Source organism: Penicillium malachiteum, assembly GCF_028827825.1.
Source record: "Penicillium malachiteum strain IBT 17515 chromosome Unknown utg000005l:1.0-9002435.0:326005.0-9005861.0, whole genome shotgun sequence".
NCBI classification, from domain to species: Eukaryota; Fungi; Ascomycota; class Eurotiomycetes; order Eurotiales; family Aspergillaceae; genus Penicillium; species Penicillium malachiteum.
Window position 1 is genome coordinate 7,146,551 of NW_026643099.1, and position 13,882 is coordinate 7,160,432.

A 13,882-nucleotide genomic window follows, 5' to 3' on the forward strand; every position below is an offset into this window, starting at 1 on the left:
GAGCTGTTCAAATGTTGGCATTCATATCTCCGGCGGCTATAAAGTGTAATTAATCTAGTCCACCCCATTTAAAAAAACTCGGACTTAATTATAACTAATTTTAGACTCGGAAATGGTTGTTCTTCCGAGTTCAATTTCAAAAAATTCGTCTCTGTTTGGTTATTATGGGTCCATGACGGCATCCCCAACAAAATCTGTTTGGATATCTCGGTTGCCTGAGCCACGCAATGGCTTGACTTTTTATTAGCCACATCCAGATTGTCCCGAGTCCGTTTCCTGGAGTATATATGGGGAATTAGATCTGCGCTTGACACCTGGGTTTCCCTAGGAGTCTTCTCCAGGCTTGAAGCTTTCATCTGATCTACTGAGCTGGACTCGATCTACATCAAACTTGATCATTGAATTCCCTTTCCAGCAAGTGCTACCAGTTGATTTCTGGTACTAGGACACCATCAGGACTTGTCAACTTCTTCAAGTGCTCTTTCTGTTCCATCCGCCTGCTTCCGAGGTCCGGATACCCTGAAGAGCCAACATCTGAACTGAATCAGGCCCATGTTTTCATCCATTCTCGACCTCATGGCCCGCCGTTTCCTCCGCGGTCAGAGTATCACCTTCGGGTTGAGCGTCTTCTTATTCATCTTTATGTTTCTCCCAACTTTCCTTATCCTTCTAGCCGTTGTGGCCTTTTTCCTACTTGCCTATCCCCGTCTGCGCAAATCTTACGGCCTGGACCGGGAGCAAGGGGTTGAGCCAAGACAGGTTGGGGAGAATTGAGTATAATTCCAAATTATGTGGGTATGCATCCCCTATTTCCCCTTTCGCAAAATTGAATTGTAGCACTAATGGTTTCAGATGGGGGTGATACGCGAGAAGCACGGAGTATATGGAGTGCATGGACATAATGAGTCAAATGTTTTAGTTCTGATTTGTTGATGAATTACTACCAGTAATTCGAGGAGTTAATAATCTCGGCAGTTTACATGTATATGGGTAATGGAGTTATCTCGGTTTTATTGTCTGATTCAAGTCTGCCAGTGCTTGAATGCCAGTGCTTGAACTGGTCAAAAGTTTTTCTTTTCTGCACAATCCTTGATATCCCGGATACATACTATCCCCTGTGACAACTTGAATGCAACTTGAATTCTTCTATCAAACTTAGATCCCACTCCATACTATTACTCGCTTAAAATGAAGATGCCTGGTGCCAAGGCTCATTACCCCGACTCGCGTCAATGGTTTGACCCACCGACGCCGGAATGGGTAACCTCCATGAGGACCCTGGGGATGGTTGGTCGGACCTCGAACTTTACATTGAATCTTAGAATATTCAAATAGACAGATCCATGGATGATATGGCTCTTTTAGTACTGAGAGTACTTTGAAGAATCAAGTCATGACAATCTATGGAATAGCCAATCTGACTCAACTTGAAGAAATTACTCACAAAGAACTCAAGCTGATATCAAAACCTCGGCATACTCATTCCGATTCGGAAAAGGTCCGGCCAAGGCCCTGACCAACACATGCGCACGTGAACCATGGATTGATTGGCATTCGATATCTGCTCGAGTCCACTTCGGGGTCGTAAGCGTGGGTCAACTGGGTCAACGGGTAGGGCTGAGTATGCACTTGCCCAACATAAGCAGGATCAGCAAGGCACGTTCAGTGCAAATTCTTTACTCGGCTACTAGTACTACCGATACATCATCTTAAAGGATGATCTGGCTATTGTGAAAGAACTGCAGGAGTTTTCTCTTACTCAATCCCTACTTTCTTGCAACGCTGTTAGGCACTATCCCATTTTCACAGCACAACCCGCCGTTTTTCCTGCCAACTAGAATGGGCTGAATCATCTGTCCTTCCCCTCTTCGATGTATGTTCCTTTCTTGATCGACTTATTCAGCCCTCCCAGTACTGTCTATCTCTTCATGGCAGTCCTTCGACAGCTAGCTCCACACAAAATCAATCTGTAATCATGTCTGCATCACAGGAGAAGCAGGCTGGGGACCTGTCTCTCCCTGTCTCAGACCGATTCAGTTTCTTCTCCTCCAGAAACCAGCAGACATACACCTCTTCCACCTGGGAAGGAATCTTCCCACATGGCCAACTGGATGATGAGGTGATCCAGGAGAAACTCAAGTCCCGACCTGAGCCCTCGTACCCAGTCTTCTGGTTCGACATCCTGGACGCAAACGAAGATGATGTCAATCTTGTCGCTCAGGCACTCGCCATTCATCCACTCACTACCGAGGATATCACTCTCCAGGAACCACGTGAGAAAGTCGATGTGTTCAAGAACTACTACTTGATTTCATTCAAGACCCTCCTTCAACCTTCTCCTGGTACTGGTGACCACGAACGACCTGGTATTCCTTCTTCAGCATCGATGTACATTCTTGTCTTCCAATATGGTGTCGTGACCTTCTCACCGAGTGGTTGTAACCATGTAAACCGTGTTCGCGACCGTATTCGGAAAATGCACGATGTGGTCTTATCAAGTGACTGGATCTGCTATGCCCTCATGTATGTCTCTCTCCTCCATAAACCCAGATCTAAGCAACAACCAGGGAAGCAAATGAGGTGCATGTGAGTCAAAACTTAATACTAACTGTTTCAGTGATGATATCGTCGACAGTTTCCAACCAATTTGCGATGCAGCCGCAAGCGAAGCAGAAGCAATCGAAGATCAAGTTTTCATTGCACGCATCGACGACGTCCAACAACTTATCCCTCGCATCGATGCCCTACGCAAGAAAATCACTCACACTGTTCGATACCTCCATAACAAGGTTGACGTGTTAAACGGTCTGGTGAAACGCTGCCAGGCAACGGATGATAGTCCCCCTGTTTTCCCTGATGGTGAACTCATCCTGTACCTGAGTGATGTTCAAGATCACTTGGTTACTACGCTATCCATTTTGACCAATATCGATGAGATGATCGCTCGCTCTCAGGTGAATTGTCTGGCGCAGCTCAGTGCGACGAATCTGCGGATTAGCTTTAGTGTTAACTCCGTAGTTAGCAAGGTTACTATCTTGGCGACTATTTTCGTTCCTTGTCATCTGGTTACGGGCATGTTCGGTATGAATGTTATTGTTCCTGGTCAGGATGCTGGTGGTTTGACTTGGTTCTTTGGCATTCTCGGGGCTTTTGTCGGGTTTATGGTGATCAGTATGGCTGTGGCCGCGAAGTACAAGCTTTTGTGATCAGAGGTTGGACTAGAGGTGTGGATTGAGTGTTCTTTGTTAGAGATACCTAGTAATATTTAAAAATCATGATGTTACTATATTTTGTTTGAATTTGCACTCAGATAGAGATTGCAGTATTTATGTAAGTTCCCGATACTTTGATAGCATTATTTCTCATCGCTATCATTCAATCATCTTGACTCGGTCTTTGCAACAGTTGAGCCGATTCAGCGTATCCCTCCGTCTGCCTCACATGGAAATCGAAACTGAGCTCTCCAACAAGTTTCCTCACATTCCTATCGAAATTAGCATTCTGTCAACAGATACATGGTGATAAGAGGGAGACTTACTCGATCAGATCCTGCAAGCTGAAGCTTACAACAGATCTCAGCACCTCCAAAGCTACGAAGGCAGAGAACGCCGGGTCCTCCACATGACGAATACTCAGTAGCTCATCATCGATTTTATGCATTTGTCGCGCAAGTGGGAATGAGTCTGGTGTCGAAAGATATGGCGGTAAAGGCTGTGCGTTCGCAATTGCAGCGGATAAATGACAAAGTAACGATGTAATCCGGTGAGAGTTGAAGTCAGTAGATTTCAAGGCTATCTCAGCGAGACGAGACTTCCATGCCTCAGCATCCGCGTTCGGTGAAGACTCAGGCTCTACAGCAAAGCCCTCCAAACTCTGGGTAGTATGAGCCATTAAGGACATACTGGTTAGGATGCGCTGGATCTCCGAGATGATATTGTCGTAGGTCTGTTTTGGGAACTTGCCACCGATGGGTGGCTCAAACGTGCTGAAATGGCTGTGCATCCGTAAACCATTGAGAAGCATCATTTCTTCTTTGAAGATTTTATGTCTTGAGCCGCGGAGTTGGTGTGCTGGTGAGGTCTTATCTTCGATATCGCCTAACTCGTTGCTGAGCCACAGCTCGATCGTCGTGTGCATGGCACTGTAGAACTTGGCCAACACGAATAGACTCTTGCCGAGGAGCTTCCGCAGTTGTGATTTGGCGGTGATAGGGTATGGGAAGATTACCCAGAAGAATGAAATGGCGCAGCCTGCTGCTACAGCGGCCAATTTGTAAGGACCGAAGAGGTAGATCGGGTAGTAAGGTTGGCCGTTTGACTCGGCTTCTGTGATACCCAGTTTTTTAACCTAACCATGAGTTAGCTTGTATTTTCTTGCAGTGTGTGAACTGGGAATCACCTGTAGCTCGTATCCAACAATCACGTTCAAAGTGACTATGGAGACGACGGAAGCGCCAAAGTACTGTGGAAATTTGACATAGAAGTAGTACTGTTCAAATGTCAGTATCGCTACTTCAAACTGACTTGCCTGCTCTTACCTCCAAGACATTTGCAATATACAGGAATATGATCACTCCAGCTGTCTTCCCATCCACAATGTACCAAACAATTAAACTCAGCACAAGCGACATGGCTGTTGCCACTATGCGCGCCACAAAACCAAACATGGTTTGCCCGCTCGTCGGGTTCATCCCGATGACAATAACAATCATCGCCCAGATACATCTTTGTCGAACGAACCAATCTTGTGTCTGGTGCAAGAATGCTAGGATAGCCACAGAAAAGGAAGCGGCAGATACTCGAAATCCGAACAAACTCTGCTCTGACCTGATGACATGAGAAATGGAGCTCAAGATCATGCTAGATTTCTCCCATATGGTCTCTGGTGGAAGATGTTCTGGATCGGGGAACCCAGTAAATGCCTGAGGGCGATGAATATCCCCAGGATCCACACGGGAAGATTGCCGACTATCAGACTGTGCCTTGACATTCTCATCCTTCGGCCCCGTACTAAGTGAAAGCCACTCGCGAATAGATTTCTGGCGCGGGAAAATCAGTCTCCCCCGTTTCATCGTCCCATCAGCAATCTTGCTATCCGCAAATTTGACCAGCTGCAGCGTCGCATTAAGCAAATCATCCTGCAAATGCCCCATAAACAAAATCAGAAAGAACTCCTGTCGCACATCTGCATCCGCACCAAGTATTCGCGAAGATCGCGACTCCGCCTCCGCACCTGCTTTCTCGGAGACACAAAATGCCTCAAGAGACGCCAGCGCCTCAGGGAGTTCTTTCCGACGAGAAAAGTACCCGTGCAGCTCCTCTTCAAACCTTAACGTGAAGTCCTGCTGGAGCGGGCTCAAGGTTTCACCCCTTGCCTCCTCGTCTCTGGCATGAACTCCACCCTGGTGCGCCTTTTTTGCCTTGTCTAAATGCTTAGGCTTGATAAGCTCCAGCGCTAGCAGGAAGTAGTTTAGTCCCTGATTCACCAGCTGCGAGGCATCCACCAGCCGCGCGTGATGCGTCTCAACAACTTTCTGGATTTCAGATTGTTTCAGTGCCCCTTCATCTGGATCGTCGAGGGTATCCCGCGCGTCGTCGTCGTCACGAGGTCCTTCATTCTTGATCATTGTCTCCAGGATCTCGGGCAGCATCGACATTCCCGAGAGTGGGAGGAGAAGACTGCGGAATAGTGTTGCGATGTTGCTAAGATCCTCCGCTGACAGTTTACCCCATGCGATCTCATCCTTGGAGTAGAATAGATCGGCGTGAAGCTTACTGTGCAGCCCATTGACTTTCGCCATTGCGCCCTGCAGCCGTTTCTCCTTGGACTGTAGATCTGTTTCGTCTGAGCCCTGCATATCTCGGGTACTGAGAGCGGTCCGTGCCCGACGAAGAAGACCCCGTCGACGGAATAGACCAGTCACGGAGCTACCCTCGGCGTATGAGAGCTGGGACTGCAGGACATCATCGATTGAGGCTACGTAGCCTTTGAGATCGTGGAATACATTACTTCGACTAGTTATCGGGTAGATGAGCAGGGACACTCCACTGGCAATGGCGAAACCAATCATGAACCCCTTTAGAAGTTGCGCAACAAATTCCAGGCCTTCGCTGAGGGATGTGAACAGACCTGCGTGAGTGATGGTCACTGAGGCAAAAATAGAAAACGCAACCATGGGGTCTTGTAGCTCCATTGGTTTCAAAGCGCGGAGAGAATTCGCACCCCTGTATGAATTAGCGTTTGTATATGAATTTGAATTTGGGATCGTCGTTACCAGATCATAAAGATCAGCCAGACCGCAGAGACTGCACAAGCATCGCTGCTAAAACCATTACGTACGCTTTCGCTGGCATCTGCAGGGGTGTTATGTTCTCTCGCTTTGACAGCGCAGAAAATAGCCAGACAGCATAGCGACGCAGAAACACAGGTGGAGAGTAAATCATAGAAGATGATCTTCATAAATTTGGCTCGGGGCATGAGAGCCTGGGATAGGATGGAAATCAAGGCTGAAAGGTACCCAATGGTGGTGGTTATGTCAGAAATAGCAGTGCTTTGATATCTGAACGAGTTTTAGGTTAGCCGATCGAGCTTGCCTCAATCCTAGACGGTAGCAACTGACATCGCAATGGTGATAGTTGGGGCCAACGCCCCTTTCAGCATCATCAGGAACGTGTGCGAGTCTAGCTCCAACTTCGCCCACCAATAACTTGGATTGACAAAGCTTGAAAGCACCCGTCCGTTAGCTAGTTCACTCTCATCAATTTTGATACTTCTGTTTATTTACCTCAGCATCCCAGGCCGAGATGGCCGGGATTCCTTGTCAGTCATGCCCACGTTTGGCGTGTATTGATCATATAAACCGCCACAGGACCAGCCGATAGTTGAATTAAATGAGCAGAATATATGAAATCAGAGAAATAGCGAGCAAAATACAATATTGAAAAATCAATTCGGTCTGTACTCTCGGGAAAGATGCTGGATGTGGATCGGGTTGCCGTGATAATTCCGTGCCGAGCCAAATGCCGATGGGGCTGAGACAGGGATTGATTGGTGCTTATGGTTCATGCACCATCAATTCAGGAACGGTGGGGTTTAAGCAACGAATTCGTCTCACAGAGCGGCATCAGCCAGCGGTATCCGTGGACTTGTTATTGATAAAGTTCAAGTTAGAATTGAGTGCGGTCGATAATTCCAATATCCGATGATCACGTGAATCAGGTGGATCCTCGTCAACTGGTGAAATGTTCAATGTTGTATACAATTGAGCTGATAAAATATCTTGGATTTAGGATGAAATGCAATGTTTCAGTAAAGACTTGCAATTTATTAACATGGCATATCTCCAGTATCTACGAGTAGTAGCTTAAAAGTCACCAGTTCGGGTCATTGAATGTTACTAGTAATATAAACTGTGATGAATGTTTTGGTGAATTACTCCGGCCGCTTAAAATATACTCCCAGTGTTCAAGTTCCCGATGATCAACCATCTCAACTTGAACTTGAACTTGTAGTACTACTACTATGACATCGAATTCTGATTCCAGTCATACCTAGTGATGATTAACTTCAAGTTGATAGTATTCGCCAGCGGTTTATGCTGCGGCCAAGATTTGTCGCTGGAGCATACTATGAGGGAGGTGCAGATCTGACCTCGGGAGCCCTGCAGAGATGGAGACTTCAAGTTGGTACAACGGTACCTTGGACCTTGGTCATTGATCAATGGGGGAGTTAGAAAATGCACAGAGACAAATCAATCCTTGTCTTTGATCGCAATATTTTGATGTGTGGAGTACACTATCGGACTGGTGCCTGAATGTGTCACACTGATTTTGAGGGCAACATTTGAAGGGTCTGTGCCCATGAAGCTTCTAGAATTATCTCATCAACCGAATGTCAAATGCAAGAAATCCAAACTCAGCCTCAATGACACATTTTGACACATTTTCAATACTTTGTTCCTTTGTTAAGCCAAGATCTGGACCGGAGAAAAGCCGACAATCTCACAGCCACAGTGGGGCTTGACCGTGGCTTAGACTGTTCCAAGGCCCAGTGTCCAGTGTACGGAGGAAATATAATACCGAAGTCATCGGCAAGATGCATAATTTCATGGCAAATTCACAAGTAGGACGGAGATAGTACTCCGTCCAAGTGTCTGCATCCATTAAACCTGCATGAGACTGTACACACAAATTTGGTATCTGACACGTACAAATGACATCATGTGGAGCACAGTCCAGATTGCATTATTCTGTGGCTTTCCACTGGAGGCCTTGAGGCCCTGTAAGTGAGGCATCTTGCATCTCGATCTTCGTATCAGATGCCCAAGGAAAGTTAGACTAGGTTCGATTCGGATATATTTGCGAATAAGTGCGGACATCTCGGGTTTTATCGATTGGCTCGGAATTGGTTAGCTTCAAGTTCAACTTGAACTGTTGCAAAGGTAGGGCCATAGTTGATAAAAAAAGATTGTTTCTGTTCCCCATGGGACAAACCAACTCTCTCTCTTTGTACTCGTTGAAAGAGGGTCCAAAGTACTCCGGTCGCAATCTCCAGTTTCAAGCTCTGTTTCGATTGATTATTGACCCATGGCGGAAGGTCGATCCTGTGGGTAAGCACGTAGAGGAGCCAGTGGTAAGGCGGACATTGTCCATAGTGGATCCGGATTTTCTCCCTTATAGGGAAAAAGGGATCGGGGTTAAGTTGAACGCGTCATTTGTACTTGGGCTTCCACATAACAACTCAACGCCAAAAGTCACCAGAATGACCCCAAATAGTCGAGTTATTGACATCATTTCGAGGGATGACAAGCTTACGAAGCTTGAGACATTGAGAATGTTGGCTGTCAGCTTCAACATTCATGGATCAGAGGGATCTACCTATGCAGATTGAGTGGTACAAATAAAACTTTGTACCAAAAACATTTTATAGGAAGGACCCATAAAATGAACTGGATCATCCTTTAATAGATGCAAGAATTCAATAATTTCGGGAAATCCGTACTTGTAACTGTTGAATCGCAGTCTAAAACCACTTTGTATCTGCCAAGTTGGTGCCAAGCTTCTGCCGTTAAATAGTTGGATCCGCCCTTTTTCTTTTCTTCTTCTCTCTCTCTTACTTCTTCCATTCTTCCTTATTGGAATCTAAGAATCTCTTGGCTTCATCGCCTTGCTTCAATCACCTTGCTGATTTCAAGAAATACATGCGTGAGTGTACTATAGATTAATCTACCTTATCTCCCCTATCTCTCCATTACCCTTCGCTGACCCACACTATACAGACCGTATTAACTCGTGGGCGAAAGCTCACGCCACTACTCCTCGCGATTCTCAACCCCAATCAACTGAACCCTTTCCCAAAGCTCCCGACCCGTCCATACCCAAGACGGCGCACCTCCAAGAACCCAGTCGGGATGTACAAGTGAATATCCCACCAGAGGCCCCGGCGGAAACTATTACCCCGGGGCCCGAAGATGAAAAGAACAACAAGCCGCCCATGCTGGTGCGCATGCGCAATGGCAGCGGGCGCTTCTATAATCATACCAAGGATGCATTATTCCACAGCTGGGTCAATGTCCTGCTGGTCTTTGTCCCACTCGGTATTGCTGTCAAGGCAGCTGGACTAAATCCAGATATTGTCTTTGCTATGAATGCAGTGGCTATTATTCCCCTCGCTGGACTATTAAGTCACGCAACAGAAAGCGTGGCCAGTCGCTTGGGTGACACCATTGGTGCACTCATCAACGTCACTTTCGGTAATGCTGTCGAGTTGATCATTTTCATCATTGCCCTGGTCAAGAATGAAATTCGAATTGTCCAGGCCTCCCTACTGGGATCAATCCTGGCTAATTTGCTCTTGATCCTGGGTATGGCTTTCCTTCTGGGCGGTCTCCGCTTCCAGGAGCAGATCTATAACAGTACCGTTACACAGATGAGTGCTTGTCTGCTCAGTTTGAGTGTGACCAGCCTTCTCCTGCCAACCGCTTTTCATGCATCCTTTTCTGATACTACCGCTGCCGACAGGCAAACCTTGAAGGTTAGCCGTGGTACGAGTGTGGTTCTCCTGCTGGTATATATCCTCTATATCCTCTTCCAGCTCAAGTCGCACTCGTATCTCTACGCTAGTATCCCCCAGCGAATCATCGATGAGGAATCCCACCCTGGTGTCCTTGCAGACCTGATGAACAGCTCGTCGGATTCCTCGTCCAGTGACAGCGAAGACTCGGTGGACACCACCACATCATGGACCACCGCCAAACGGATCAAGCGTGCGATGAGACACCGCAGACACCGCAAGTCGAGTACAAGCTCTAAGGGCACGGCTCGCTCGGTCCAGAAGAAGGTCATGGTGAACGAGAACCAGAGCTCCCTGGGCAACTCCATTGCTAGTAACAATGACAGTAATTCTTGTGCCATCGACTTTGAAGAGGTCCGCTACGATGCCGACGATGATGCCAACCCACGCTTCCGCGACTTCGGCCTAACCATGAGCCGCGTTGAAAGTGCCCATGACAGCGATAAGGCTCGGAAGAAGGAACGTAAGAAGCGTCGCTCTAAGCGCGCTCAGAAGGTCCAGGCCCATAATGAGGCGCAGGCGCAGGCACAGGCAGAGGCCTCGAATGGCGCTCCCGTGAAGGAAGACCCGCATCCCTCCATGAAGGGATTCGCCTCTGCACCCAACTTCGCCGGTATGGAGGGCGCTGGGGAGAATGACACCAGCCGCAAGCGCTCGCCATTCGGTCCAATCCCCTCGTTGCTGTCCAACACGGTCTTTAGCTCGCAGTCCCCTAGTAACTCGCCTCACATTGGGACTGCCGCACGCCCGGGTATTCAGCGCAGTAACTCTCTCCCCGCTCATATGAACACCGTTCCTCCTGCAGGCAATGCCGTGCAGTTTGCTCGTGGTGCTGCCCGTGTCCCCACGGTTGCCAACCCCGTCGCTACCGATGCTGTTCAGGAGCCAGAACCCGTGATGTCGCGTACTGCGGCCGTGGTTCTTCTGTTGATTTCTACCGGTCTTGTTGCTGTCTGTGCCGAGTTCCTTGTTGATGCCATTCCCGACATGGTCGCCAGCTCTAATGTCAGCGAAGCCTTTATTGGTTTGATTATCCTGCCTATTGTGGGTAATGCTGCTGAGCACGTCACGGCTGTCAGTGTGGCAACCAAGAACAAGATGGATCTTGCCATTGGTGTCTCTGTTGGAAGTAGTATTCAAATTGCTATCTTCGTTACTCCCCTGGTTGTTATTCTGGGTTGGTGCATGGACAAGGACATGTCCCTGTACTTCACCTTGTTCGAGACCATCAGTCTGTTTGTCACTGCCTTTGTTGTCAACTTTTTAGTCCTCGACGGTCGCAGTAACTACCTTGAGGGTGCACTGCTTATCGCAGCCTATGTGATTATTGCGTATGTCCATCCGTTCCTGTTTACTCTCTCAGTTTTCTAACTTCTTCTAGTCTCGCATCCTTCTTCTACCCCAGTGACAGTGAGGCCAGCAACTGGGCCGGTTCCTAGGCTTAGCATTTCGCTTCACCCTTGATTGGAATCTATGACTTTAGTGAAATATCTTATGTCTTTATAGACTCGCCAAGGACAAGTAACGTGTTGGAGGATTATTTTGCACTTCCCCTTCTTAGTGATCATTTTTTCAGACTGCATATTCTAATCGCTCGCTCTCTCGATCTGACAGCGTCATTGCCAAGACAATATGATTATTATTTCGGATAAGGCTGAGTTCGTTGAACCTTTATCTACGCTATATCCACTCAACTCCCATTCCAATGTAATCACTGCACTCCGTAGTATGCTTGACTAGGTGCATTCTAGTGCGTATGTATATGTCCCCTCTTTCATCATGCAATTCCGAGCCATGCTCAAGCACTGCGAGATGAATATCCGTATCAATTCCTTGTCTGCCAAGTCCTTTGTATACCCCTGGACCCCTTTTCCCTTTATCCACTTCGGAGCCCCGCCACGTGTATTAATATCAGTGGCTGTGTCAGTATGCGCCACATCGTGTGCTGCTGTCTGTTCCGCACTCTAGCCGCCTAAACTGAAACGACAGGGACTTGGACCCACTGGTGAGGGGTGAGGTATTTGTTTTGACTCCGTTCTCGGCGAGATCATCTATCAATTGCAAGTCCTTCACATGGTATACTCATAATGAGTCTGCAAAGAGGGGGAAGTCTGAAACGGTGGAGTAATTCCCTAGTATTCCGGCCATCTTTACTCCGTCCTGCAGACTCCTACTCATGATTAGAAACATTACCCGAATCTTCCACGCTGTCATCAATGTAACCGTGATGCACAACTCCCGCCCCCACAACCCTTACGGAGAAGGGACAATGAACGATCTCACTGAGCGGGTCATTGTGATCATCATGTTGATCCATGAGCCTTGTGACGCTCAGGGGTTTCAAATCAGCGCCTAATCCAGTACTCCATACCCTGTAAACACTGTACCACATACTCTGATTGCATCTGCCTGGACTGAAAATACTACCAAGACTCCATATAAGGGGTTAACCATTGACCCTCCACAGATGGTGGAGACCCAACCAAGTAGCGCCTTCAATATGATTGTTTCGGTTCAGAGCGGAACTGGTTAAAGAAAATAATAAGAATAACCATAATCCCATAAAAATATATGATAGTCAACTGGTAGTTACCTAGTCTTAATCAACACGCGCTTAATTCAATTCCCCTTATAAGATCCATCCCTCACCACCTGTTCTCTTACTTTCTCTTTCTCCCCTATCCATCTCCCCACCGTCCTCTTCCTCTCCCACACCACATCATGGCGTACTACGGTGGTGATCCTTACAATCGTCCCCCTCCTCCAGGTTACGGTCAACCTCCATACGGTGGCCAACCTTACAACCAAGGTCCCCCTGGTCCTCCTCTCGCGCGTCCCCCTCCAGGCCCGCCACCCCCACTTCCACCTGGCTGGTACCAACAATGGGAGCCAAACGCGCAACGCGCTTTCTGGGTTGAGGAAGCCACCGGTCGCTCCCAGTGGGAAGCTCCTTACGGTTATGGATTCGCTGGTGACCGCGGTGCTCCTCCTCCCGGGGGTTACTATTCCGGTCCCCCTCCTCCTGCGCCCTACGGTGGGGGTTACGATAACTACCCGCCTCAGCAAGCCCCTCCCCAGCAGCAACAGAGTGGTGGTAGCGGCATTGGAAAAATGGTCTTAGCTGGTGTTGGAGGAGCCGCTCTCGGTGCCTTTGTTGAGCATGAAATCGGTATGTTTTTTTCTTTTCTTTTTACCGGTGCGGTGCGGTGCGGTGTGATGCGGTGTAGTGCGGTGCTAATACTATACAGATGAGAACAACAACTCCGATGATGAACGCGAGGCTTACGAAGAAGGTCGTGAGGACCAGTATGAGGATGATGGAGGCTGGTAAACAATTCGGTCTTTGTGATCGACACTGCACTCGTTCCGTTCCGTTCGGATCCATGGTTTTGTTTCACGCTACGCCACCTTGATCATCAGGGGCTTCTTTTTTTCAGGTCTTTTTGCATGGGTTCGGGGCTAGGTTAAGACTTGTAATGCATTTTGACCGGGATCGTTTGTTTTCTTTTCGGGTTTCTTTGTTAGGTTGTTAGGTCCTCGGTAATGCACATGTGCATGATCGCGATGCGATTTTTAACGTTTGATTCTGTGCTTTATAGTGTGCTTTGACAACAGTAATCCCTTACTTCCTGCGCGATACCCATCATAATGAAACCTTTGATATTCTGCATAGACTCTGTGATTCTCGACAATTAGGAACTCTTGCATCTTTTCGTATACCGATATCCTCTAATAGATCATGTGTCCTTCAAAACAAGTTACCTATAAATTAGAGGACGACGCCTCCCTAGGTTGTTGATAAAATAGTGAC

The 13,882-nt window shown here is 47.7% G+C and overlaps 5 protein-coding genes across 5 annotated transcripts; 4 read left to right on the forward strand and 1 right to left on the reverse strand.

The window, feature by feature from the left end:
* Positions 1–576: 576 nt before the first annotated feature.
* On the forward strand, positions 577–774 carry N7483_012655 (uncharacterized protein; the record flags this gene model as incomplete). Its single annotated transcript, XM_057096082.1, has 1 exon — positions 577–774. One exon carries the CDS (start codon positions 577–579, stop codon positions 772–774), a length of 198 nt encoding a protein of 65 aa, XP_056942053.1.
* Positions 775–1,975: 1,201 nt separating this feature from the next.
* N7483_012656 (magnesium transporter CorA family protein) lies at positions 1,976–3,206 on the forward strand (the record flags this gene model as incomplete). Its single annotated transcript, XM_057096083.1, has 2 exons — positions 1,976–2,523; positions 2,618–3,206. The coding sequence occupies 2 exons, from the start codon at positions 1,976–1,978 to the stop codon at positions 3,204–3,206; spliced, it is 1,137 nt and encodes a 378-aa protein (XP_056942054.1).
* Positions 3,207–3,375: 169 nt separating this feature from the next.
* On the reverse strand, positions 3,376–6,828 carry N7483_012657 (aromatic acid exporter family protein; the record flags this gene model as incomplete). Its single annotated transcript, XM_057096084.1, has 7 exons — positions 3,376–3,484; positions 3,539–4,347; positions 4,399–4,488; positions 4,538–6,224; positions 6,275–6,559; positions 6,620–6,721; positions 6,785–6,828. 7 exons carry the CDS (start codon positions 6,826–6,828, stop codon positions 3,376–3,378), a joined length of 3,126 nt encoding a protein of 1,041 aa, XP_056942055.1.
* Positions 6,829–9,199: 2,371 nt separating this feature from the next.
* Positions 9,200–11,510, forward strand: N7483_012658 (uncharacterized protein; the record flags this gene model as incomplete). The annotated part of the gene is made up of 3 exons (XM_057096085.1): positions 9,200–9,203; positions 9,278–11,402; positions 11,453–11,510. 3 exons carry the CDS (start codon positions 9,200–9,202, stop codon positions 11,508–11,510), a joined length of 2,187 nt encoding a protein of 728 aa, XP_056942056.1.
* Positions 11,511–12,792: 1,282 nt separating this feature from the next.
* On the forward strand, positions 12,793–13,402 carry N7483_012659 (WW domain protein; the record flags this gene model as incomplete). Its single annotated transcript, XM_057096086.1, has 2 exons — positions 12,793–13,240; positions 13,320–13,402. The coding sequence occupies 2 exons, from the start codon at positions 12,793–12,795 to the stop codon at positions 13,400–13,402; spliced, it is 531 nt and encodes a 176-aa protein (XP_056942057.1).
* Positions 13,403–13,882: the final 480 nt, after the last annotated feature.